Source organism: Electrophorus electricus, chromosome 17 (assembly GCF_041902795.1).
Source record: "Electrophorus electricus isolate QZ-2024a chromosome 17, ASM4190279v1, whole genome shotgun sequence".
In the NCBI taxonomy this organism is placed as follows: domain Eukaryota; kingdom Metazoa; phylum Chordata; class Actinopteri; order Gymnotiformes; family Gymnotidae; genus Electrophorus; species Electrophorus electricus.
Window position 1 is genome coordinate 517501 of NC_137513.1, and position 27500 is coordinate 545000.

Below are 27500 nucleotides of genomic sequence, written 5' to 3' on the forward strand. Positions count from 1 at the left end.
CAATAAGATACAAAAGATTCACTTTTTCTGTTTAATTGTTCACCGTTATGAGGAGCAGAGCAGAATCAGTGCAATTACTGCATACAAAAATGTTCAAGAAAGGTGCAGGGAACATATGAAGGGGATGAAAAGGCCTTTCGTCTACACATGAACTCTGATCTACTGAAGAGAACTGGCGCTGTAGAGTGAAGCACACGTTCTGCTCACTGGGTGAGCCCGGCAGCTCTGATCTGTGGCGCGTTCGTGAGCTTACCTGTTCTTTATGACAGCTCCACTTGATTGCCTGCAAATAGAATAAGAGGGACACATGATAAGAGAATGAGAAGAACCTCACCATTAAAATCTGTGCTGGGACTCCCAAAGTTATAGTGAAACATATCGGCGCTATTACAGACATCATTAATTATATTGCACAGTAATGCTTCAGTCACCAAAATGCATTATTCACCACATTGATATAATTTCTGTAAGAAATTGTTGTGCTGCTTGTGGCATTTTGCAGGGGTTTGGTATAGTGGAGAAGAGAGCAAGGTTGCTGGTAATAGAGGGGGAAAATCAATAAGCAAACCAAAGCCGAGAGCAAACCAGCCAGAGTTTAACTTGTGCTTCATGGTGAGGGGTGTAAAAGAGAAGCCCCTGCTCCCACCCCCTGCTCTGGGGAGCAGACTGCACACTCACATGTTTAGCATGTGAAAGTGTTTCTCCATCTATTTATTTATGAGTGTGGCTTGAGTTTGAGGGGGAGAGCAGCTGGAGTGTGTGTGTGTGTGTGTGTGTGTGTGTGTGTGTGTGTGTGTGTGTGTGTGTGTGTGTGTGTGTGTGTGTGTGTGTGTGTGTGTGTGTGTGTGTGTGTGTGTTCTTATGTTAGCAGTCAAAAAGCAGCACTGGATCCTGGGATTTAGTTTTAATGTCTCTGCTCTGGGAAGCAGAGTCCACTGACTAATAAATAAATAAATAAAAACAAAGAAAGAAAGAAGGAATCTGCCATCTTGCTTAAAGGAGAGTTTGTTTTTCGTGTCATTTCATACATGGTGCTTTACAAATAAAATAAAAGTTTTAAAAAAAGATTTTTTATAAAAAAAGATAAAGATTAAATAAATACACTTTTAAACAAGATCAAATGAAATAAATAAAGCATGTAAACATAAACAGTTAAATGCATTAAACCAAGTAAGAGGCAGGAAATAAAATAAAAATAAAAGACAGAATGGCGTTACTGACCCTGAAAAGACAGAACCATGAAGAGGTACAGAAAGCGAGAGCTATTAAAAGCGTACATAACTTCCATAGATTTTTCTTCATGTTCTGAAATTATCTTCAGGTGTGAGGGTTTTCTGATAGTATATTCACACACATACCAAGACCAGGAAAAGAACCTGAATATGGAATTCAGTCTGGATGGGATCTGACTGTGGTGGTTGCTGAATTCCTTAAACTACTGACATCACCACAGTGACATCACTAACCTAGTGATATCACTACCTAAGTGCATTTACTCCAACATTATTACTTTCATCTCTGTGTCTATTATAATTTAGAGAGAGTATCTCCATCTCTGTGTTTTGTATTATGGTTCATTATGGTAGCCCAGAGGAGGACGGGTTGCCATGTTGGGTCTGGATCCTCCAGGGCTCTTCCTGCCACCCAGACATGCTCATGAGGCGTCCACACCTGGAATCTACTCACGCTGCTTTCAGACAAAGGCTTTTGTTAAAAGTGCTGAACTGAAAAAACAAATAGAAAAAAAAACAAAGCCTAAACTTCACAGGAAATGGTGTTAAATAACAACACAAATACTTAATTTTTCAAGAATATGCACTGTCACACCATATGCCAAACTACATATGTAGGCCATATAGATATTCCAACATCAATACAGTCAGCTATGTAAAAAATCAAGAGTTATTTTTTACCATGTAAAGATTAAATGGTTATTACCATGTTAAGCATGTTAATGGTTATTACCTAGCTATCGATGTTTTTTTTTTACATGAAATAAAGTCTGACCAAGATACGTTATTTTCAACAAGCAAACATTTGATAGAATATCCTATTTCAGAGTATTTCAAAGTATTTCTGGGTTTCATTCCTGGGTACTTTTTACATGAATGGTAGCAGGCACATTCTATCACAATACCAGTGAATTATATCAGAGAAATATCCATACTTGGTATCAAGGACTTTTATTTTAAATTGACTGCCGTTCCAATTCTATCTATAACAGTAGTAGATCTGTGCAGGGCCAGAAGACATACATTTGAACTGAGCCCCTCCCCCATTCTTGCACTTTGTTCTACAAGTCAGCCCTGACAGCTGTAGAAAATGGCCACTCTCAGTTTGGTAGCTTCTCCACACAATCTCATTACATTATGCTGCATCTGTGCACCCTTGACAGCTCAGTAAAGTATTTTGCTGCAGGATGCTGGGAAGGGCAGTGAAAACAGTGTGCTCATCACACGCCATGTTACCTGCTTCCTCCCTGACTGGACTGCACTCTTTAGGGTTAAAGGGTTACATAGAACCTCAAAATAATTAAACAAGAATAATTTTAAAGAACAGATCACTTTGAACACATTCTCTAATCATTTTCTTAACAAAATATCATTACAGCGTGAGCCTAACAGGATTGGGACCAGGCTGGTCCAGAGGGAAAATCCAGGCACCTTTAAAGCAGCTTTCTCTGTTGTCAGCACCACTTACAGAGGCAGCACAGATCAAATCCAAAAACACCTTCAGCAATTACTCTTGTGCTTTGATTACACCGGAGTTCATTATATCCCACAATTCAAAGTCACAGTGGAGTGGCCAAGTCGCAATTACTACCACACAAACTGAATATAAACAGAATTTAATACAAAAAATAAACCGAATTCTAATTCATCTCTAATTCAATTCAAATTCAACTGCTTTTGTAAACTCAGACAGCTAATTTAGGCTCATCTAAATCCTCTGGGGTAAGTTCTCAATGTCAAAGTCATGTATGCAGCTGCAACATGAGCGCTGGCTCGCACATTTACACGTGAGGATTTGAACAGCACACACACACAACTGATATCAGTAACAGAAAAGGACCATCAAAATGAGTCTCCATTATGGGATGTGTCTTTGCCAGTCGAAAAAAAGACAGAATGAAAAACACTGAGTATAAACACAGGGAAAACCAAAGAGAATGACTGGCTAAACTCAAAAGCAAAGCAATGAAGGTGGAAATAGATAGAAACACACACACACACTAAACTCATAAGACAAATAATACATACATAAGACACAAAGAACCCCTCTCCTGTAAGTTATAATCTATAAGTTTTTAATCTAGGCTAGTAAAGGGAGTATGGGAATGTGTTATACAAAGATGTGACCCCTTGCTGACTACATCGCCCAGAGTAAAGGCTCCAATTAGTCTCAATTAACAGCGTTTTCTCTTTAAAAGAATTAGAGGGCTCCCTCTAGAGGCGATGGTTTGTAAGTAGAATATCTGAAACTCCACTTTGGTAAACTACAGGAAGGTATTTTAAAATCCCCCCAAAATATTCATGGCATGTTCTCCAGCTACAACTAAGAGAGTGATATTATTATTAACAATATAGTCTATATACAGTCAAATATATAGTCAATATAGTCAATGTACAGTCTATAATGCACATTTCAATATTTAGCATAACCAATAAAATTCTTAGCAGTTTTATGTCATATTCTTAAATTAAATAATTAATAGAAAACTCAAACCAAACTATATATAATTAAGAAAAGAAGCATATGAGACTACAGCACACTTTCTCAGTCCAGATGTGATTTTCTGGATCATTGCAAAGGCTTAAGTTAGCATGACGCTGCTACACTCCGAACAGTTACATTTTTTGTGCACATTCTGGTAGTCATGTAAAGATATTGGTGCATTACATTTAAGTAAAATCTCCCATGACCACACAAGAGGAGCCCTGCAGATCCACAGGTCACAGCCTGGCAACGCTAACCCTGTATGGGCAGTGACGTTACTGGCTGCGTCAACCCTGATGGAGCGAGTGTGTACAGACAGTGATGTTACTGGTGGCGTTAACCCTGACCGAGTGAGAGTGTACAGACAGTGATGTTACTGGTGGCGTTAACCCTGGCGGAGTGAGAGTGCACAGACAGTGATGTTACTGGTGGCGTTAACCCTGACCGAGTGAGTGTGCACAGACAGTGATGTTACTGGCGGCGTTAACCCTGGCAGAGTGAGAGTGTACAGACAGTGATGTTACTGGTGGCGTTAACCCTGGCGGAGTGAGAGTGCACAGACAGTGATGTTACTGGTGGCGTTAACCCTGGCGGAGTGAGAGTGCACAGACAGTGATGTTACTGGCGGCGTTAACCCTGGCGGAGTGAGAGTGCACAGACAGTGATGTTACTGGCGGCGTTAACCTTGGCAGAGTGAGAGTGTACAGACAGTGATGTTACTGGTGGCGTTAACCCTGGCGGAGTGAGAGTGCACAGACAGTGATGTTACTGGTGGCGTTAACCCTGACCGAGTGAGTGTGCACAGACAGTGATGTTACTGGCGGCGTTAACCCTGGCAGAGTGAGAGTGTACAGACAGTGATGTTACTGGTGGCGTTAACCCTGGCGGAGTGAGAGTGCACAGACAGTGATGTTACTGGTGGCGTTAACCCTGGCGGAGTGAGAGTGTACAGACAGTGATGTTACTGGCGGCGTTAACCCTGGCGGAGTGAGAGTGCACAGACAGTGATGTTACTGGTGGCGTTAACCCTGGCGGAGTGAGAGTGCACAGACAGTGATGTTACTGGCGGCGTTAACCCTGGCGGAGTGAGAGTGCACAGACAGTGATGTTACTGGTGGCGTTAACCCTGGCGGAGTGAGAGTGCACAGACAGTGATGTTACTGGTGGCGTTAACCCTGGCGGAGTGAGAGTGCACAGACAGTGATGTTACTGGCGGCGTTAACCCTGGCAGAGTGAGATTGCACAGACAGTGATGTTACTGGTGGCGTTAACCCTGACCGAGTGAGTGTGCACAGACAGTGATGTTACTGGCGGCGTTAACCCTGGCAGAGTGAGAGTGTACAGACAGTGATGTTACTGGTGGCGTTAACCCTGACCGAGTGAGAGTGTACAGACAGTGATGTTACTGGCGGCGTTAACCCTGGCAGAGTAAGAGTGCACAGACAGTGATGTTACTGGTGGCGTTAACCCTGGCGGAGTGCGAGTGCACAGACAGTGATGTTACTGGTGGCGTTAACCCTGGCGGAGTGAGAGTGTACAGACAGTGATGTTATTGGCGGCGTTAACCCTGGCGGAGTGAGAGTGTACAGACAGTGATGTTACTGGCGGCGTTAACCCTGGCAGAGTGAGAGTGCACAGACAGTGATGTTACTGGTGGCGTTAACCCTGGCGGAGTGAGAGTGCACAGACAGTGATGTTATTGGCGGCGTTAACCCTGGCGGAGTGAGAGTGTCCAGACAGTGATGTTACTGGCGGCGTTAACCCTGGCGGAGTGAGAGTGCACAGACAGTGATGTTACTGGCGGCGTTAACCCTGGCAGAGTGAGAGTGCACAGACAGTGATGTTACTGGTGGCGTTAACCCTGGCAGAGTGAGAGTGCACAGACAGTGATGTTACTGGTGGCGTTAACCCTGGCGGAGTGAGAGTGTCCAGACAGTGATGTTACTGGCGGCGTTAACCCTGGCGGAGTGAGAGTGCACAGACAGTGATGTTACTGGCGGCGTTAACCCTGGCGGAGTGAGAGTGCACAGACAGTGATGTTACTGGCGGCGTTAACCGTGAGAGTGAGAGTGAGAGTGCACGCTGGGAGCCTGGCTCGGGTCTTTCCCATAAGCTGGGTGAGTTTAGAGGGCCAGTGTGCACACCCATCCCCCATGGCTGTGAGATTACACTACCCAACTCTCAAGCACTCCCCCTACACACCACTGCTGCCTCCCGCCCTCCCTCACCAGACTACACAGTCAAATGATTTATCTCATTTCGTTTTCATCTTGCACTCTCTCCTGCTCTACCCCCACTATCTCTCTCTCCCTCTCTCCCTCCCTCCCTCTCTCTCTCCCTCCCTCTTCCCCATCCCCCTCTTCCCCCTCCTTTATATGTCCCCCCCTCTTTGCGCCTCCGCTCTCTCTGTGCTAGTGCACTACTGCAGCTCCTGGAGATAACCACCTTACTCACACACAGTCTATACACTGCATTACACTACTCAAGTAAATTCCAGCTGTCTGTTATTTACAGTCAAACATACATTTGATGAATGCAAGTGTATTTAAATCAGCTTTTTCTTAAGTTCATATAAAAACTACTGTGGGAACATTTCTAACCCATTATCTTTATGCCTCATTTTGAAAATAAATCAGAATATCACATATTGGTAGCAGAGATGAGCATACAAGTACATAAATACTAAAAACAGTGTACAGTTTGGTATACACTGCCAATTTGTAGTGCTATCACATTGTTTTAGATTATGATATTACTCTTCAGTAGTTTTGTATTCCTGATAATGATTAGAAAAGTTCAGGAAAGATGATTGGGCAGGTCAGTATTCGCAGAGAGCTGCGGTGCAGAACTCCATATTTCAGATCCCAGTGCACATATAGTCACTACACATAGTACCCAGCCTCACCCAACTCCACCCAACTTTACTAGCATCACCCAACTCCACCCAACTTCGCCAACTCCACCCAACTTTACTAGCATCACCCAACTCCACCCAACTTCGCCAACTCCACCCAACTTTACTAGCATCACCCAACTCCACCCAACTTCGCCAACTCCACCCAACTTTACTAGCATCACCCAACTCCACCCAACTTCACCAACTCCACCCAACTTTACTAGCATCACCCAACTCCACCCAACTTCACCAACTCCACCCAACTTTACTAGCATCACCCAACTCCACCCAACTTCACCAACTCCACCCAACTTTACTAGCATCACCCAACTTCACCAACTCCACCAAACTTTACTAGCATCACCCAACTCCACCAAACTTAATCAGCTTCACCCAACTCCACCCAACTTCACCCACATCAGCCACAGCTTTACTATCAGTGCATGTTATATCAATATGCTTCTATTCAGAATTCTCATCTCTGGAAAGAGATCATGTGAAACGTTTGCTCATTATCGTGAGTTACTGCCGTGCTTCTGCTGGAGGAGGTCGCCCGCGTGCATAAATCATGGCCCGTGCTGGGAAGTGTTGCTCATGTGCAGCCTCACTCTTAATCAGTGATCAGATCTGCAGCAGTGCAGCAACACTAGCCTCTGTTCCACCTCAAGCACATGGCTGGACGTGGCAGGAAACAGCCACCTGTCCCTGCCTTCTGAAGCAACGCAACATCAAGTGTGTTTTGCAGGGTAAACACAGAGATGTGCAGAGCTGTAGGCCTGCAGTGCAGAGCTGTAGGTCTGTAGTAGTGGACCAGGTGTGTTTTGCAGGTCTATAGGTCTATAGTGCAGAGCTGTAGGTCTGTAGTAGTGGACCAGGTGTGTTTTGCAGGTCTATAGGTCTGTAGTGCACAGCTGTAGGTCTGTAGTAGTGGACCAGGTGTGTTTTGCAGGGCTATAGGTCTGTAGTGCAGAGCTGTAGGTCTGTAGTAGTGGGGTTTGGAACCACAGACGTGAGCAGTCTTCACACGGCCCATCTGCAGTGCGGTGTGTGCAGGTCTCTCCGAGGTTCCTCGGTTTTCACACACTGAGGCACCTGCCCAACCTCCTGCCACCTCTCGGCCAACATTCAAACAGCTTCATTTCCTTTGATGATGTCACACTCACTGCATACAGCGGCAGTCTCTCTCGCTTTCCGGCCCCCTTTAAGAGGCCGTGCTCACAGGTCCCTTATGAAAATTGCCGGTGGGACTGTTTGGTCAGCCAAGAGATGAATATTTTTTTTCTTTCAGCACTTTAATAATGTCTGAGGGTCTGGGGAGAGGATCCGTCCATGTAATAACAGCCAAAAAGGAAGAGCCATAAATCTCATCCAATGGACGCATGTTCAGCACCAGACCAGACTGTGCGTTTAGAGGTATACAGCAATGCCCAATCTGATTCACACTGACATGTGCACGCACACAAAGCACTTCAGCGCATATGCACACACAAACACAAAACACATACAGACACACACACACACACACACACACACACACACACACACACATAAAATGCATAAACACATACACACACACAGAATACTGCTAGTGAGAAATATTCACATGTAATGTGTAGGGCAGATATATTGAACAGGTTCTCTGCAGGCATACTGAACTTGTTCTCCATGTTCAGCTGGGCAAAATATAAGCACAGATATAAAAACACATTCGAATGAAATACAGCCAAGGACACAAACTCTTAATGTCTCTTAGTCTCTTAAGTGGACTGATGCATAGTAGATCAACACACAGTGGGTAATCTCACACACAATGCAAAACAAAGGCGAAACTATGCAGGCAGCAAAGACGTGTGTCAAGGTAACAAAATAAACATGATTCCATACCATTTTTATATTGCAGCTAAAGCACCAGAAGAAACAGTGGTTTCACCTGTTTGCTTAAATGTCTGCACAGTAAGTGTTGTATGGAGAGCAGCCTAAAATGTGCTAAAGCATGGAGAAACCCTTCCAGAGAAACCGCAACATGGCGGTAAGAAACGTCCCTGCCATCAGAGGAACAAACTGAACTGAAGCTTAGGAGATGTGGAGGCAGTGGAGCCCAAGCACTGCAAATGAGCTCACACATGCACGGCTTTGGCTGCCCTCACACAAAAGACGGCAGAGAGTGAGAGAGAGAGAGAGAGAGAGAGCGAGCGAGAGAGAGAGCTAGCGGAGATCATAACTCACATTCGTGTTTTTATGCGCCGTGCATCTCCAGGGCTCATGCTACATGGCGGCGCTCTGGAGTGTGTGCAGATGACACCGAACCACCCGGAGGTGATGCCCCTCCCCTTCTTCCTGAAACTGTCCAACAGTCTCCCCGCAGGAAGTCACACCTGCCTGCTACCGTGTGAAGCGAGAGTAAGGTGTACATACTGCTCTGGCACTGCGCATGCCAGACCTGCCCCAGTCATTCCCCAGACCTGTCCCAACCCTGCCCCAGACCTGCCCCATCCCCGCCTCACACCTGCCCCTGCCCCAGCCCTGCCCCAGTGAAGTGGTATATCTCAACTCTGAGCATGTGGCCTACTAGGGGTGATCATTCACAATGAGGTCCCTGAGCTCCAGGCCAGTGACTGACAGTGAGTTAGGTAGCTTTGGAGAAATAGGTCATAGAGCTAAAAATACCTCTCTCTCTCTCTCTCTCTCTCTCTCTCTCTCTCTCTCTCTCTCTCTCTCCTTGTGGTGAAGACAAAGAATATCTCTGGAAAAAGGGAAGGATGGAGAAAACAGCCCACCTGCCTCTGAAAGAGAAAAATGCCCTTACAGGATTCTACATGTGGTAACGCAAAAAGATATGAAAGGAGATTTAGAACAAGGAGAAAAGGAGCCTGAAATGACTGCAGGAGCTGTGACTGTGGGTCTGCTCAAGGAGTGGCGCAACACCACAGTAAAACCGAATTATTCTCCTCACATCAATGAGGCAAAGTGGAATAACCATCAGAACTGTGAGCGGACAACACACAGCTCCAGATGAAAAGACGGGGGAAAGGGCACCATCTCCATGGCACACAGGCTGACTGAGGAAGCGAAGAGAAAACTGATCACAAGAAAGTGAGACAAGAAATGCTTCTCAGAGCCAGCTGGGAGGAATACCATCACATCAGGTGGACCAGACACACCCACGAAATTAAACACTGGAGACCAGCAGACGAGCAGAATAGTGATGTTTGAGTGCATAAAGGAGATGGGTAAATGAGAGGAAGAGTAGAGGAGATTGTAAAAGAAGACTAACCCAGCAGAAACTCCCTGGAAAACGCTGTCCATCTGGACAAGACATGCCTGTTGCCACTAATCCCACTCTTCAAAAACTTTAAGATCTTTGGAAACACACTGTTCCTGGATTGTATATAACACCTCCTCAAGAAGAGCTTCCTACTGCTCACGTTATTGTTCCAAACCTGTAACCTGTTATATTTTTAACTAGGTATTTGGGATTTGGTTACTTAAGGTCGATATATCTGAATAAATCAGCCACTTTGCGCTGACAGTAGCCCTTTCCGTTCGCCTGTCGCTGGAATTTTACATTTTTTCCACGTAAATACGTAAATGACTGGAGCTATAAATTCTGTTACTGATCAGGCCTACAGGGATGTTTAGGGTTGGACAGCCTGTCGAGTAATACCGGCAGCGGGATTTCACTTCTGTGCAGAATAACAAACTACCGACACTAAGAACAAACTCCTGGACGCGTGGAGCAATGTCTGAAAGCAACTTTTATCGTTCATCATTATCTTTCTTCAAACAGGCGAACCTATATACCCGCCCGTTCTATTCGGCACTGGGTGTCTTAGGTATCGGGGAACCGGCGACACAACACAGCCTGCCCATCATTTTTTGGTATTGTAAATCTTTATGATTTACAAACGAGAATAACTACAAATAGAGTCAGACAGCAGATCTCTTAAGATGCCCACCTAAACCACACCGCCCTGTGTAACGCAGACAGAACAGGTGCTTGGTCCGTTCATTTAAAGGACTTGTGTGAAATGTCGCCGTCGGTTTAGTGAAGCACTTCACAGTGACAACGGAGCTGCAGCATGCACAGCTATCCGGGGTCAGTTTAACGCGCACGGACGATGTCTCGTGTGTCACATTACCTCAGTATTAACTACAATGCACAGACGCCTTAGTGGAATATTAAAAATGCTATATGTGCTCTTCGAAAGGTCCCTGTCTCCAGACGAACGTAAAGCAATCCCCTGGCACCGAGCCCACGAGCGCCTGCGTGCCGCCCGCTGAAAAATCCTTCTGTCAATCTGCACAAAGGAACCTAACGGGAACTTGACGGAATGCGCGTGATGTACCGGCGCCTGTGCGAGCGCGAGACTACATTACTCCACCTTACAGAGCAGATGTCAGAAGTCGCGGAGGCCAAATTAAATTGCTGGGGTAAACAAAGATCGCTGATGATAACAGTTGTCAGTTCATATCAGGAACTCTGCGATTCATCTACAAGAAGACTTCATCCTGGAATCGAAACCCAGTGAAAAGAGACGGAACGTGTAAACTAGGGTCGCCACGACATGATATAACCAGCATACCAATTCATCCTCTGCTTCTGACACAATGAACACATGCGATTCAAATTCAAAGCACGACAATAATTATTTGTATTTCCGTCATGTCAAGATTCGTTTACACTGCCCGATCCTCCAGCAAGTTCACGGTGATGTATTGACAAAGTGAGGGCCACCGGGTCACGCCAGCTTTACTGTAACATTCCTCCATATCGCGCGTTTGCACACATAGGAAACTAACCGCGAGCGCGCGCCGTCACCTCCGCATTCCGATATTTGCGCGATTATAAAACACACGCGCCTGTGCGACTCCTTCATACCACAGACTATTTCAACGTTACCACAGCCGAAATTCTGCCGGCAACCCACAGGCTACTTTTAACCATGTTTAACGAAATGCGAGTAATTCCGAAAATTGCAACGAGTTCTTGTTCTCTCATGTTTCTAAAAATCGCAGTAAAAACGGAAAATATTTTACTTACGATTTCAGAGGATTTTGAACCGCTGTAGCCATTTTGATATAGAATGATAAAATGTACGACCGCAGATCCTCTGTATTGTACATGAAGGTCCTAATATACCAGCAATTTCAATTTCATTCATTCTCTGGGGCTGCGGCTGCAGCAGCCAACCAATGGGAGTGGGATTGCCAAATGGCGAGTGACGGGAAATGTGGTTTTTATAAGTGGCCATATTAACGCGTGGGGCGCGTCTTTACTACAACGACCAGAATGCATTGCGGCTAACAGTAGAAGCGTCCCGCCTCAGAGCCCAAACGTACTGTGGAGTCAAGGTTGCATTACCGGGCTGTCGGTCTGCGCCTGCTGCTTCTAATGGGTCACTGCTGGCCTTTTAAAGACATGATAATGGCGACGTTTACGCTAGTTTAGGACTGTTTTATATTACGGCGATTTTCTTTCTTTTGCCACATGTGTTTTTATATAGTACATTGTCTACTATCTAACGTTCTTTCTACCTCTCTCCATCTCTATATCTCTTATCGTACACAAGCGCACACGCGAATGTTTTGTACTTTTGTCTCTAACACCCATGCAGTGCAGTTTAGCGAGTCTGTTTTAACTTGCTGGATTCTATGGCACCACCTGGAGCAAACATTTGGAGTAGCACGACATGGCAATACCAAGGAGCCCTGTTTACCGTACCTCGCACTGGGGAAGAAGAAATGTGAGTTTAGATTAAACAACTACTAAATAGTATCCTTATGCTCGTTAGTAGCCACAGTTTCGGAGCGCAGTGCCAAGTGTCCAGAAAGGACCAGCACTGGCGGAGGAGACACAGCCTTTGGAAACCCAGAGTCGGGGCTCCTGACCCAGCTGCTGAGGGGCAGAACCAAGCACAGTGTGCTCACCACCCTATTCTAACACCTGATTCATTTCATCAGTTCATTACCAGGTTCAGGATGTGTGTCTGAGCAGTGATATCACGAAACTGTGCTGAACTCCATTTATCCTTGACCTACAAGGATGAAGACATTTTATGCTGTGGTGAAATTTCTAACTATGCACATTTTGCTGCACTATAGTACTGACCAATTGGTTCAAAGGCAATATGTTCAACTCTGGTGTTGCAGTGACCTCTGGAACTGCACATGAAACCTCAAGTAGGAAAAAAAAAATGTTTGCTTAAAATGTATAACTGAGCCAGAAGTGCTACAGTCTCTGTGAATACCACCAGAAATACGTGCCGTGAACACTAATATAAAGACATTAAATTAGATTTCCTCTGCCTGCATTTAAACTTGATGGTCCTGCACAGTTGTTAAAGCACCTCAAGCTGAGGTTTTTGGTCCAGCAGGTGGCGCAAGTGAGTACTAACTGGCAAATACTGAGCTTTTTTTAAAAAAAAAAACTCATCTGAAAGTAGGACAATGAATATACAGGGTTTTGCTGATGGTGATGTTTTCTAGTCTACATAAGTAGACTTTTTTGCTAAGTAGTATCTTTTTTTGCCCTGATGCACCAAAACCCAGTTGGGCAACTTTAACTGTGATTTTATAGGAGGGGAAGCCAATTTTTTTTAATTGACATTTAAATCAGTGTACAAACTGAAGTGAGATGTGTGCTCCAGTGCTGATGTGTCCTCTCCCTCACATTTTAATGACTGATGTAACCAAAGCAAATTGAAAGTCAAAAACAACATTGAAAAAACATACATATGTCTAAATCAAATAAAAAAGAAAACTTGGTTAAAAAGATCTGAGCATCCCTTAATAATAATGGAAATCAGGGTGAGTATTTTAATAACAATGGAATACAGGGTGAGTATTTTTAATAATGGAAATCAGGCTGAGTTTTTTTTTTTTTGGGGGGGGGGGGGGGGTTGTTTTTGATTTGTTTGTTTTTTAAAGCCCTGCTTTGTAGTTTCCTATTAACTAATTTTCATTCATTTTGGTTAACAGTTGTGTGTACAATGAACTGTGTGAATATATTGTGTATATGCATAAATATAAAATGTGCTATGCACTACTTACAATATATAGACAATACAAGTGTAATCAGCTTCCTTATTTATAATACTATTAGAATTCATAATTATTTAAGCATTGGCCTGTTGGATCAATATGCCATACTGGCATAAATGCTGTATAAACATATTTGTGTTAAGTAAACTTTGTTTTTAAAATACTAGAAGAACAATGTGTACATGTGTAACAGACATAGCCTACACAGAACATGAACCGGCTTTTAAAGCATATTACTGATGTAGTTTTAATGCGAAAGATACCAAAAAAAAAATTGGGCATTTCTGAAGAAAATATTTAAATACAGATTACAATTTCTCAGTGGCAAGAGCTGTATGAAAATACATGAGTAAAATGTTGCGCATAATTTCTGGATCAGTAGACCCGTTACTCCTGCATGTTACTCCTGGCTCAAAATCACACAACCTGCGCATGCAGTTGTAAATCAGTGAGAGTCCATACTCTGGCATGCACAACGTTAGATTGTTGAGCGTCCAACGATGCTGCTTGAGGGCCAATGAAGTATAAGCATTGGGTTTGGTGGTTGGTTGGAGGTTTAGTGTTTAGTTAGGGGTTTGGTTGTTAGGAGTGTGTGCTTAGTTGGGGGTTAGAGGCTCGCTGGCTCTGCCCCTGATCCGCCCTTCTTGGCGATCATAACACAGCGCACTGGAGCTCAAGTGAAACCAGGCTGATCTGTGAACTACAGTCACATTACCCAGCTAACATATCATATCATAACCTAACCTAGCCAGTTTGCTATGTTGTAATGGTTGAAATTCTATTACCATGTCGGAAATGTTGCTGAAAGAGATGGAAGATCTGTCTCTTTGCCATTTATCAAAGGAAGAACAGAGAGTACGAGAACGCAGTTTTCTCTTGGTTGATGAAAACGAAACTCTGCAGGTAACTTTAGCCTTATATCACGTCGTGTGAAATGCAGTTATCCTAGCTAGCTAATTTAAGGAAATACAAATTAGGTTACGCTAACTGTTCGCTAAACAACGTCTATTTCTAGCTATGTTCAAAGGCGTACATACTTGGCTAAATAGTGAACCAAACTCCAAATCCTGCCATGTTAGCTGTCTTGCTAGCAGGTATTTCACTGTTCTTGTGGCTAACTAGCTAGACAGGCTAATAGTTCATCTGTAGTTTGATATGAAAGCACTTAGCCAGACATCTTAGCTTTAGTTTAGGTTACCTAACAGAGAAAAGCTGGTTATTGACTCATCGAGTCAAGATTTCATTTGTACAGTATATGTGCTAGCAAGCATTAGGCAGACTCCATTAGATGTAGATATTTAGATGGGGAGAGAGTCGGCTAACAGCCCGCTAACAACCAAAACTAACACGGCTGTTAAACTGGCCAAACACTGACTAGCCAACGAGCTAACTGCTAAACTTAAGATGAGCTTGCTATCTTTTGTTATGGTTTTCTATGATTCTTTCTTCATTTCTGTATTTCTTTCTTACCTTTTGTATTTATTTATATTTTTAACGTATAACCACAAACCTGTTCGCAATGTAAACTGTTCATTATTAACCGTTTAGCTAATGTTTGGTCAGTGGTGTTTATTCACTTCGCTAGCGGACTGTCGATCTAAAGTGACAGGTAACATAAGGCCTGTTCCGTATCGATCATTAGGTTAGTTAGTTAGCTAGCTACCTCAGTTTTTTTTATCGGCAAACTGTTCTGGGATGCATTTATATTACTATTACCTGGTAGCAATATCATGTAAATGATTAAGGCCCATTTCACAGATGGTAGCATAACATGCGATACCATTCACAATGGTTCTCTCTTCCAGGTAAAGGATGAAACCCACTTTCTGCAGATGCTAGGCTGCAGTGCTGGGCAAGGAGTCAAAGTCCTCTCAATCTTCGGCAACACTGGAGATGGCAAATCACACACGCTCAACCACGTGCTTTTTGACGGTGACGAGGTATTCGTCACGTCTCAGTCCCCCACCTCCTGCACAATTGGGGTGTGGGCTGCTTACGACCCCCACCTGGGTCTGGTGGTGCTAGACACGGAGGGCTTGCTTGGTGCCTCTACCCAGCAGAACCAGCGAATGCGTCTGCTCCTGAAGGTGCTGGCCGTGTCGGACATAGCCGTCTACCGCACACGGGCTGAGCGGCTGCACAACGACCTGTTCCAGTTTCTGGGAAGCGCTTCGTTTGCCTATCTGAAACACTTCACTCCACAGCTCCGTGCCCTCTCCACCCGCTGTGGCCTTGATGTGCCTCTGTCCAACCTGGGGCCTGCTGTTGTGGTGTTCCAGGAGACGTCCCGCACCCAGCTGCTGGGCCACGGTGAGGAATTGGGAGGGTTTAGCAGAATTAGGGTTAGGATTAGAATTAGGGTTATGGTTATATATGGACAAAGTTAAAGGGAAACTCATAGTGGGAACAAACCATTAAGTTTTCAGTGATCCCTCCCTGTGACATCGACTTTATCTTATAATTGTCTGTAATTACTGCTGTCCTGTCAGACCAGTAATGTATCTCAGCACAGTAGTGAAGAAAGGTGTGTCCATACCTGTGTTAGGAATATCAGTTATCACCTATTTTTACTGATGGCGAAGCTCAGTAAATCTGCTTAATCTTGCGTGACCTTTTTATAATAGAAATAAATAAAATAAAAAATCATCCAATCTTGCTTTTTGGCCAAACTAAATTCATGATTGCTGCAGTGAGCTAAAACTGGGTTGCTGAGTAGAGACAAGCAGGACTTTGTTCTGGCCTGTAGAGGGTGCTGCACCAGCGGATATATTGCTCCAGAAGCGTTTCCACGACCTGGGCCAGAGCACGGAGGCCTTCAGCTCCGTGCAATATGTGGGAACCCAGACTGTCAGTCCCCCAACAAACTACACCCAGCTACGCACGCTCATCACACAGCAGGTGAAGAGCACAGCCTCCCGTGTTCCCCGCCAAGCTGCCATCGTCTTCAGCGCCTTGCAGGTATGCCTTATGCCCTCCTGTCTGTGTGTGCGCGCGCGCGTACCTGTGCATACCTGTGTACCTGCGTGTGTGGGTGTGTGCGCGCGCACCTGTGTGTGTGCGTGTACGTGTGGGTGTGTGTATATACCTGTGTGTGCGTGCATGTGTGTGTATATACCTGTGTGTGCGCGCATGTGTGTGCGTGTGTGTGTATACCTGTGCGTGCGCGCGTGCATGTGTACCTGTGTGCGTGCATGTGTACCTGTGTGTACGTGCGCGCGCATGTACGTGTGTGTGCGCGTGTATGTGCGTACTTGTGGGTGTGTGTGCGCGTACCTCTGTGTGTGTGTGTGTGTGTGTGTATACCTGTGTGCGTGTGTGTCTATACTTGTGTGCACGCGAGCGTGTTTGTATACCTGTGTGCGTGCGTGCATGTGTGCGCGTAAGTGTGCTTGCGTGCGCGCGTGTACCTGTGCACACTGTGTGCCTGTGTGTGTACATGTGTGTGCGTGTGTACCTGTGCATACCTGCGTACCTGTGGGCGTGTGGGTATGTGATTGTATGTATACCTGTGTGCGTGTGTTTGCGCACATACCTGTGTGTGTGTGTATACCCGTGTGCGCATGTGTGTGTGTGTGTGTGTGCGCGCATTTGTGCGTGTGTGTGTATATATGTGTGTGTACCTGTGTGGGTGGGGGGGGGGGGGGGGCTTGTGTTTGAAAGCATGTGTTCTGCACTGTAGTGAAGAATGAAGTAGGTATCTGAACCCATGACTCACCCCCTACTGAAACCTTGACGTGTGGCCATGTGGTTCTGTACGTCCCTTCTAAGGCCTTGAGCGATCGCTTCTGTGGGGAGATCTCGGATGACAAAATCGGCTTCTGCTCCTTCTTTCCTGATGAATACTTCACCTGCCCTTCTGTCTGCCTCAGCTGCAAGTAAGTGCACCCTGTTTTTGTTCTGCCCCAGTAGGATGCAGGTTCTGTTTTAACTGCCATGGTGGGTTGTCGTTTCACAAGCTTACATCATGCACCAATTTGATCAGAAATCAGACCCTTTTAAACAAGATGACTCTGTTTTTAGAGCTCAGTAGCAGGAATTCAGCACAACAGTGAGCATCGGCTCTAACCACCATCTGTGATGTTTGAGGGTGTGTTTTCTATCAGAGAGAAACTTTAGATTATGTTATGACTGTCGTCTTGCTTCTCACGATGGGAAGGTTTATTTGCACTTCTTGTGGATTTAGTATTCGATGTAAGAATGGTATGAACCACCAGAAGGACCGAGTGCCACATATGGCTGACGGACTTTGCCAGTATGCCCATCAGTACAGCAACAAGGTCCTCATCTGTAAGGTAATTTACGCTGACCGTTCCTGCTCAGTGTGTTGAGTCGAACCCCTTACTGAGGAGAACTGTGCTGGCTTTCTTCCAGAGGTGTTATGAGGGTGGAAGAGAAGTCATAGTGGTGCCCAAAACGAGTGCCTCTACAGACAACCCCTGGTTTGGCCTGGCCAAGTTTGCCTGGTCAGGGTAAGTCCTTTATAGCCATCTGAACTGTAAAGTGCTGTTTGTTAGCACCGTGTTGCCTCAAGCTCTCGTCCTGTGCAGCTATGTTCTGGAGTGTCCCCACTGTGGCATCATCTACCGGAGCAGACAGTACTGGTTGGGTAACCAGGACCCTGAGACCAGCGTGGTGCGCCCTGAGGTGAAGCACGTCTGGCAAGGGGTGAGTGCCTTCTGCTCTCCTGTCATCTCTAACATAGCAGCTGCCTGTGCTCACCTTATGTTTGAATTCTGTCTAGTCGGAGGTTTTCCAGACCGACCACCAGAATGCCGCCCAGCGGTTGCTGGATGGGGTCAACTTCGTCATTCAATCCGTGTCCGAGTACAGCTCCGGCCCCACGAAGGCAGTCACCACCTGGCTCACAGACCAAGTGGCTCCTCCATACTGGAGACCCAACTCCGAAATCACAGTGAGCTACTGTAGCACAGAGAGAGAATACAGACAGCAAGCTGCTTTTCCACCTGCGTAGTTGGATGTGTAACACACTGGGGCAGTGGAGCTGAGTGCCACCTGTAACCCTCACACCCGTTTGTGTAGGTGTGCCATGGCTGTGGGCATGAGTTTGAGGAGGTGGAGAGGAAGCACCACTGCCGTGCATGCGGGGAGGGCTTCTGCCAGGCATGCTCCACCCACAGCATGCCTGTACCGGAGCAGGGCTGGGGCTTGAGCCCCGTACGCGTCTGTGACGGCTGCCACAGGCGAGGAGGAGCGGCGCACACCATGCCTGGTGAGAGCTCTCAGACTGCACATGCGACACACGCTACAGCTGCATGTGGCATTTAGCCCTGCCGTGGAGGTAAATTGTTGCTAATCTGACTTCAGCGCAGACAGAACCTCGGGCGCTGGTGGCCCGCCGGGTAACAGAAGTGGCCCAGTCCACGTTGGACGTGGTCTCCACTGCAGTGGACTACCCTCTCTGTGAGCATACCAGATATCACTAGTTTAAACCCTGTGTGTGACTGTTTTCTACATGCCATCTTAATTGTCGTTAACAGATCCTTGCTGCTAAATTAACTAAAATAAAAATAAGACAAAAACTGAAATGAAATTCAAATGGACAACATGAAGTAAAAACTCTTTAAAAGTATCCAAAGTGAAAACTGTTCCCCTAGTTAGGAGGAGACTGTTCTTCCTGTTAGGAGGTGATTCACACTGTCAGGCTTGTAAATGCTCTAGTACATGACACACGGGCATAACTGTGGTTCCACACCACACTAATGTGTCCTCCGCCTAGTCCTTGGGTATTGTTGCATTACTATTGATTTGACACACTACCCTGTTCTTTCCACTTATGTAACTTTGCAGACATCCAGCAGTGTGTTTTGTACCTTCCGCTGTCTTAAATCTAATCAAGTTATTTATGTACTAATTGCAGATATAAACCCCAACAGTGAACCGTATAAAAATGTAATTTAGAAAATCAAAATACCCATTGTGGTTTATCAGTGTTTGTTCGGGCCACTGATATGCAAAGCACAAAACATGTAGGATTCATTGAACACACAAAGCCTTCATATGTTTCATTTGAACTAAAATCACAGGGCAGTGTAACACACGAAGTCTTCAAACATTTGCCATCCTGATGCCTGCAGGTTTTGTGAAGGGTGTGGCACGGCCAGACTACTGGGTCCCGGACCATGAGATCATTCAGTGCCACCAGTGCACCAAGGCCTTCACCTCCAGTGTCCCCAAGCACCACTGCCGTGCATGTGGGCAGGGCGTGTGTGCCAGCTGTTCGGCTCAGATGCGGCCCGTGCCCTCCCGTGGCTGGGATCACCCGGTGCGGGTCTGCAACACCTGTGTCACCCACCTGGATGCCCATTGACCTGTGGGAATCTCAGCTGGGACCCATCGCACTGGTCACAGAGGCAGACCGTGTCCCACTAATGCTCTCTGCCGCTTGCTGTGGGGCGTAAATAAGCAGTATGTGTAAGTCTTAATGGTGAACATTTAACCAAAATATCAGCAGAGATCAGGGAAGGTGAAGATGGAGCTTATTTGGGGCTGTAGGTAGTTTTTACAGGCTGAGATCAGTGCAAAGAAATTGCCTTATACACTTATACATGATGAACGATGAGGGGAATAATTCAATTCTGTTTCTTTCCTCCTGTCACTTGATGCTTTTTCATGCCGATGTGTCGTGTGGTTGCTGGCACTGGGAGATGCTCCCTACTTTTCCAGTTGTTATCAGTTGTAACACGGTGTGAACTCAGATGGGCCCGGGATGGAGCTCCCGGTCGGTGATCTTCCCATACAAAACATGTCGCATTCTGCACACACACATCTGCTACTGCTAGGACTTCCATGGCAAGCAGTCTGCTGGTTTTTACAAAATGCAAACAGTGGTCATGTACATACAGTAAAACATGCACCGCGTCCCCACACTCAGTAAATAAACTACAAGTTTAGTTTGCTTGACTATAGCCTGCATAGAGACTTATAAATGAATGAAAATTACTTTTTTAACCAGTCGCTTTTTTTTCATTAGGACATGCACTACACCAGGGCAAACACAGCAGTGAATTCTGCGTTATTCAGCTCGACCTGCAGTAGAGCTGCCCTGCTCTGTAATGTAAGGTCTCTCAGATCCTGCCACTCCATTCTTGGTTCCTGTCTGTGGTATGAGACGCCATGTGTCTCCTGAACTCATTTCTCTCTCGGCCAAAGGTTTGGAGCTTGCTAGTTTCTCTTAAAAAGACCCTCGCTCTTTGAAGAAGCAGGAAGAAATATAACATATAAGGGTTATTAGTATTTAAGGTAATAAAAACACGCGTTGTCAGTGATGCAATGATCTATATTTGCAACTCTGCTGCCGTGTCTCTCGTGATTTATGGACGAACTTTTGGCAGGAACTTTCTTCGGTTGGCACCACCAAAACTGGAAATGAAGTCACACTGGACATATGTTCTCATGAATATGCATATTGTAGACATGTGTACCAAGGCACACAGAAGACATTTAGTTCAGATGTTTACTGGAACAATTCCAAATAAACATGAGCACACAAATGCTTTCCAACTGTCTGGTCATACACGGATTTCCTGCAGATCATAATTATTGTCTCCTGGAAAAGATTCATCCTTACAACATTCAGATGACTGGATCTATAGTGTGAATGGAGTGCACTTTTGTATGTTGTCATCTGTTTTCACATACTTTTGCACTTTATTTAGTATTTACCTTTCTGCTATTTTTGTTGATGGCCGTACAATGTAATGAAAAATGTATTGTGTAGTATCACAGTGTAAGAAAACTTTTAGGGACTCAACCAATCAGGAGGCCAGTGGGCTCTTTATCCTTAACATTTAATTAAATCATTGCCTGAAGGGATGTGCAGTGTGTGAGAACCTTCCGGCTCTATCTGTCTCGCCTTGTACTGACCTGTATATCACGCTAATGAGGACAAATTCAACTTGTCTGCATTTTGAGTTGAAGAATGTGTTTCCCGCACAGATTATTTCTAGCCATTTAAAAGCAGGATTCCACTAGGGAATTTTCTAAACTGGACTGTTTCATTTTTGAGCCTGGACTGGGTTAGATCACTCTTGCCTTATGTGCGTGGATGTAACCAAAACAGTGATCTTAAACCCTCAAAGCAAATCCGGAATATCATGTTGTTTTAAAAGTTTTGGGGTTTTTTTCCTTTGCACTTTTCTGAATACTAAAATAATTTTATAAACACATTATTGTCTCTTATTTCTTTCTGATTCTTTCACTGAAAACAGAGCTGTTGTCTAAAATGAATAACTACAAATTATTCGATCAATCAATGTGGAAAGATCACGTCCAGTTTTCCAGTAAAGATCAAAAGCTAAATGATCAGGATCCATGAGGTGTTGGAGTCACGTCTGGGAGACCAGGCTCACCTCGGATTAAATTAGTGTGTTCTTATTTCACTCAGTTAATCCTGCTGCCAAGTTTATTGTGCTGTTATCCATTATCATTGACTCTATTTTTATATATGAATTCATTAAGTATGTGACACTTATTGTCTAGTCCCTACATACCTAGACTGTCACTGGTGTACTCTCAGTGAAAAGCTTTCTAAATGCCAGTAAAATAACAGAATGAAGATTGAGTAAATGAATGATTATCTATCTCCTTTTATTTATTTTAGTCCTGTGGTACAACCATGAGATGGATTTTACTCTTTCTATGACAATTTAACTATAGCTATTGCTGTGATGGAATTTTGATTCGTAAATCTATCGCAGGTGATGCCATAAGGGAGGTTGAGGGTACAGATGTCCTGTTAATAATGCATAACGTGATTAGTCATGGAGGTCAGGCTGCGTCTCCTCCACTCGAGGCTGGTTTCCTCCTGCTTTCTCTCAAGACTCATGAAGGTATGAAGCAGCTGGACAGGTTGTGCTAATTCAGAGACTTTACAGAAGTGAATGCTAATTTTACAGTCACCATTTTAAGATTTACTGATCCAAGCAAAAAGTTTTATTTGTTTTTTTAATAGGTCTTTGGGAGACAGTATTCTCTCCTGCTCCACTAAGGTACCCTTGAATTTGTGTGTTTCCTAACACACCACTAGAAGGCAGCAGCACCGTACCAGGCATCTCAACGTGTTGTTAAAGAAAAGGTGATCTGAGCTTGCTTGATTGATTTGAAGGCTACATTTGCCATCCTGGTCCTGTGTGGCACCTCTTTATGTCCTCATCAATGTACCACTGGATCCTCTTGTGGGAAATGTAGGCAAGCCAAGTTTATGTCCATAGCACATTTAATTAAAGTATAAAAGACAGCTGATTAAACAGAGAAAATAAAGTTAATTAAATATATCAGATAAGATAAAAGGAATAAAGAAAAGGTAGACTAACGATGCAATGTTGTCTCTGAGAATTACAAAACAGCAGTTTGTTTAAAATATCTAATGTCTGCGGTTCTCTGACGGTGAGCTCCATGCTGCTAACCTTGGGCACGATTCACAGAAGAGTTTTACACTGGACCATGTGGAACACATGCACTGGCCAAAAACCATTTAATGATTTATACATTTACATTATACACAGATAACAGCTGGAAGACAGTTCTGCAGCATGTCAGGAGCCAGTGCATGGGTGTAAGAACTGGAGTGATGCCTGGTTTTGATTCCAGTAGCAACACTGACAGCTGCGTCAGGGGCAGCTGAGTGCGTTTGTCTCTTCAGGAAGTTCAGTAAAGAGGTGATTACATCAAACCAGCTAGAAATTAATGCAGTGAGGAGTTACTTAACATCTTAACATATGCATTGAAGTATCCAATTTTGTTTATATTGTTGAAATTATAGAATGAATTATTCATTTCTTTGACAGCTAAAATTAAGATCAATAATTTTTCTTCCCAGTTTAAATAATCTTTTTCTTTTCTTTAACCATCTGAAGGAAATGTTGGCACATGCTGTCTGTAGTATGTTAAATGTAAGTGTGACCTCAGTAAATTGTAATGCCCATGTATTTCACAACAATGTAGATATTACTCTAAACAAAATCCACTTCCCGTGAAGTTCAAAAAGAACATTTCATTGACGAGATGTTTGGTGGGCTGGGAGTTGTAGGGAAAAATATACTCTCATCGTTTTCTGTTTTAAATGTTTTTGAAGATAAGTTGTAACTGTCCCAATGCTCTTTCTCTGTGGTGATTCCAAATGACCACTAGATGTCGTCATTCTACATCCGATGTATCTCAGATCAGGGGACGCGCCAGAACACACGGCAGCGTCCGGGATTTAGACTGCCACCAAGGGGCAGTCCACTTTAGTTTTGAAATTTAACCATTGCACTTTCTACTGGGGTAATAAAAGTAATATATATCTTACTAAAAATTGAAGCTTTACATATGTTTAAGTGGTCTCTTTATGTTTACATTACCAACTGCTAAAAGCACGACTTCAGAACGAACTAAGAAATATATCCAACTTGGACCCAATGTCAGTATTTAACTGAATGAATCAGCATCTCCACATGTACAGCAGCCATTCCATTCAAGTGTAGATTTCCTTTACAGACACACCTCATTCTACATAATGAGATGCTGTATAGGTGATCACCTTAACAAAATCCTGTTCTAACGAGCAACAGTATAAAAACCACTGCTGCTGTCATCACTGTTCTCTGGTTATAGAACCAGCTGGATGGGAAAAGCAGTGCTAGGACTAATAAAGTAAGTGTAGTCAAACTACAGCTACAGACCACGACAAGAGAGTTGAGAAGAAAGGTTCAGTTGTAGCTTTACTGGCCGAGGGATACGGTGAGCATCAGGTTGCTTCTATCTTGAAAATTTCAAAAACTGCAGTTCATAATAACAAGGTCAAGCAGCAAACACATGGGACAACAACAGCTACAGACTGGTAGAGGTCAAAAACGACTCTCTACCGACCGTGATGATCACCACTTCATTCAAATGTCACTTAACAACCGTAAGATGGCGTCAAGTGACCTACAAAAAGAATGGCATGCAACAGCAGGGGTGAATGCACAGTGAGGATGGTTCGATACAGGCTTCTGGAGGCGGGGCTGAAGTCGTGCAAAGCTAGAAAAAAGGCCTTCCATCAGTGAGAAGCAAAGAAGAGCCAGACTGAAGTTTGTGAAAGACCATAAGGATTGAACTGTAGAGGACTGGAGTAAGGTCATCTTCTCTGAGGAGTGCAATTTTTAGCTTTGTCCAACATCTGGTTGTGTAATGGTTAGACAGAGACCTGGAGAGGCCTACAAGCCAGAGTGTCTCGCACCCACTGTGAGGGATTTGGTGCAGGATCAGTGATGATCTGGGAGTGTTTCAGCAAGGCTGGAATCAGGCAGATTTGTCTTTGTGAAGGATGCATGAATCAAGCCACTTACAAAGCTGTGCTGGAAGAAAACTTGCTTCCTTCTGCTCTGACAATGTTCCCCAACTCTGATGATTGGTTATTTTAACAGGACATTGCTCCATGTCACACAGCCAGATCAATCAAAGTGTGGATGAGGGACCACCAGATCAAGACCCTGTCATGGCCAGCCCAACCTCCAGACCTGAACCCCATTGAAAACCTCTGGAATGTGATCAAGAGGAAGATGGATGGTCACAAGCCATCAAACAAAGCCGAGCTCCTGGAATTTCTGTGCCAGGATTGGCATAAAGTTACCCAGCAGCAATGTGAAAGACTGGTGGAAAGCATGCCAAGACGCATGAGAGCTGTGATTAAAAATCAGGGTTATTCCACCAAATACTGATTTCCTGACTCATCCTAAGTTGAAATATTAGTACTGTGTTGTTTATAAATGAATATGAGATTGTTTTCTTTGCATTATTTGTTTTATTATTTTGACCATTAGTCATTTTCATTAAAAACATGCTCTAAAATACAATATTTTTATCTGGAATTTGGAAGAAATGTTGCCAGTAGTTCATAGAATAAAACAAAACTATTCAGCCTGGTCAAACATATACCCATCAATTGTAAAACTAGAGAAACGGATAATTTTGTAGTGGTCTCTTAATTTTTTCTGGAGATATATATATATATATATATATATACACTATATATATATATATATATATATATATATATATATATATATAGTATATTTATTTATTTTTGAATATGTTTAAACCAACATCAGAACATTATTAATAAACTTTGTTTTCAGAAATTCGGAAATAACATCAAGAGCACAAATGCCATTTATTACACAAAAATTATTTTGAAAATAGACTTCAGGTGAGTCAGACACACACACGTCTTCTGTGAGTTTAATTCCCATCGCTGTGTCTGTGCACTTGGAAAGCACCTGCTCAATCATACACAGTATAGCACTGCCCAGCAGTCGTGTGCTTGCCTGTCCTGGGTCACCTTAGGTGACATTCAAATCATATTTGGTTTTAAGCAGGAAAACTACATGTGTACTCTAATGATCATAAAGGATGTTAGAAAAGCCTAACCAGAACTATTCCATTTTTTTTTCATTTATAGGAATTAAATGGATTACATTAAGATTTACATGGATTACTTGGCTAGATGTTCTGTGTTTCTGTATGTTTCCCATAGGGAAAAGTGCTGTGTATGTATGAGTGGTGCCCACGAGTCCGGCCCTCCACAACACACCCATCACTGTACTTTATATCCAAGCCTCTGGCTGATTCAGCTCACTGTGGCTCTTCTGGAGTGTTTATAAATGTTACCCAAAGCCTGCACCAGCCTGTGTGGGGGGTAGAGTGAGTTGGGAGTCCCAGATGCAGGCGCTCCTCTCCTTTGTCAGCCCCACCTACACCCGCCTCTCCATACGGGCCGCGCACCTCTGTCAGGTGACCTGAACAAACTCTGGTCTGAAACCTTTACACTAAGAAAATCTTGCAGTGAATTTCTGACTCCCCTTGTCCATAGCCTGTAAATGCTTATAAATGACAAGAGTCCCCCCCCCCCCGCCCCAAAAGATTATCGAGATTAAAAGAGGTGGTTTCAGTAGCATCTGTGACATCAATGTATGTAGAAATAAACATATCAATTAAAATGATTTAATATTATATTATTTATTTAGCTTTTTACAGTGTAATTACAGTACAAATATGCAGGTTTAAATACAAACTTCTGTAAATAAAGATTAAAAATAAACTCCACTGGTTGGTTATCACTAGACTACAGTTTACAATCAAGTTTGAGGTAATTTAGTTCCCTTGTTCTGAAAAAAACAAAACAAAACTACATTTATTAATTCATTTAATTTTGTGGGGTAAGCGTGCGTAACCCCAGGGCCATCAGCTCGAATGCTCTACTCATCTTCACGCAGGGTGATCTGCACCCACAACATAAACAAACTCATTTGGAAGAAAATGGGATTTGTCCGCAAGGTCTGTGGTGAGGCCAGAGTACGCCTACGCTCTCCTGGGACGGAGCTCTTCCCAGTAAAGCCCCTGTGTGGCCTGGATCGTCTGGGTGGACCCTGTATAGCAGTTGGAGATCAACAACCTGGATGGGACCATTGTAAATCTGAGAAATGGCAGCTGTATTGTCTGTATTGAATCAGGTAGTAAATACACTCTACCTGCCCTGTATACCCACATATATATTTAATAATTTAAGTGCCCTGTAACACACAGTGTGCAGTCTGACTTTGACAATCTAGCTTTAAGCCTTTTCTCTGAGAAGCTCCAGACACTGGAACATTAACTTATCAAACATTTCCTTATCAAACACTTCCCAGTCCTGCACCAAGAATTGAGCCAGCGGATCAGTTTCAGTGCACAATAGAACAAGTGGCGTTATTGCGACGTGAGGACTGTGCAGGTTGCAAAAAAAAGTCAAAGTGTGATGTCTTGTGATGTTTCCCCAGAAGGGACATGTTTGCTGTCACCATGTTCAGCAGGACTTGCACACCTA

General features: G+C 44.0%; 3 protein-coding genes across 10 annotated transcripts in view; 1 reads left to right on the plus strand and 2 right to left on the minus strand.

Annotated features, from left to right (window-relative positions):
- Positions 1–11771, minus strand: part of dpf1 (double PHD fingers 1) — a 37126-nt gene extending 25355 nt beyond the window's left edge. For 2 of the 3 annotated variants that reach the window (XR_014117909.1, XM_027017553.3), the window contains exons 1-2: positions 11655–11771; positions 254–283 (exon numbers count right to left, since the gene is read on the minus strand). Coding sequence is in view for 2 of the 3 variants with exons in the window: in XM_027017553.3 (XP_026873354.1) it covers positions 254–283; positions 11655–11737 (113 nt within the window). In the remaining variant the exon portion in view is untranslated. The remainder of the gene's footprint in view (positions 1–253; positions 284–11654) is intronic. The other variant, XM_081700201.1, reaches the window with a different exon arrangement.
- Positions 11772–14303: 2532 nt separating this feature from the next.
- Positions 14304–21840, plus strand: si:ch211-11n16.2 (zinc finger FYVE domain-containing protein 1). 3 transcript variants are annotated; one of them, XM_081700414.1, is made up of 11 exons: positions 14304–14557; positions 15460–15964; positions 16401–16612; positions 17423–17529; positions 17838–17946; positions 18026–18123; positions 18202–18319; positions 18396–18566; positions 18695–18884; positions 18985–19075; positions 19750–19934. In XM_081700414.1, exons 1-11 carry the CDS (start codon positions 14441–14443, stop codon positions 19796–19798), a joined length of 1767 nt encoding a protein of 588 aa, XP_081556540.1. In that variant the 5' UTR covers positions 14304–14440; the 3' UTR covers positions 19799–19934. The 3 variants fall into 3 exon arrangements, with proteins under 3 accessions (XP_081556540.1, XP_026873367.2, XP_081556539.1); XM_027017566.3 differs by having other exon boundaries at positions 14305–14557; positions 18980–19075; positions 19750–21840; XM_081700413.1 differs by having other exon boundaries at positions 14305–14557; positions 18026–18117; positions 18980–19075; positions 19750–21840.
- A 4794-nt stretch (positions 21841–26634) lies between these two features.
- numbl (NUMB like endocytic adaptor protein) overlaps positions 26635–27500 on the minus strand; it is a 49592-nt gene continuing 48726 nt past the window's right edge. For all 4 annotated transcript variants that reach the window (XM_035534162.2, XM_081699938.1, XM_035534161.2 and 1 more), the window contains exon 9: positions 26635–27500. This exon is cut by the window's right edge and continues 2338 nt beyond it. The gene's annotated coding sequence lies outside the window, so the exon portion shown is untranslated.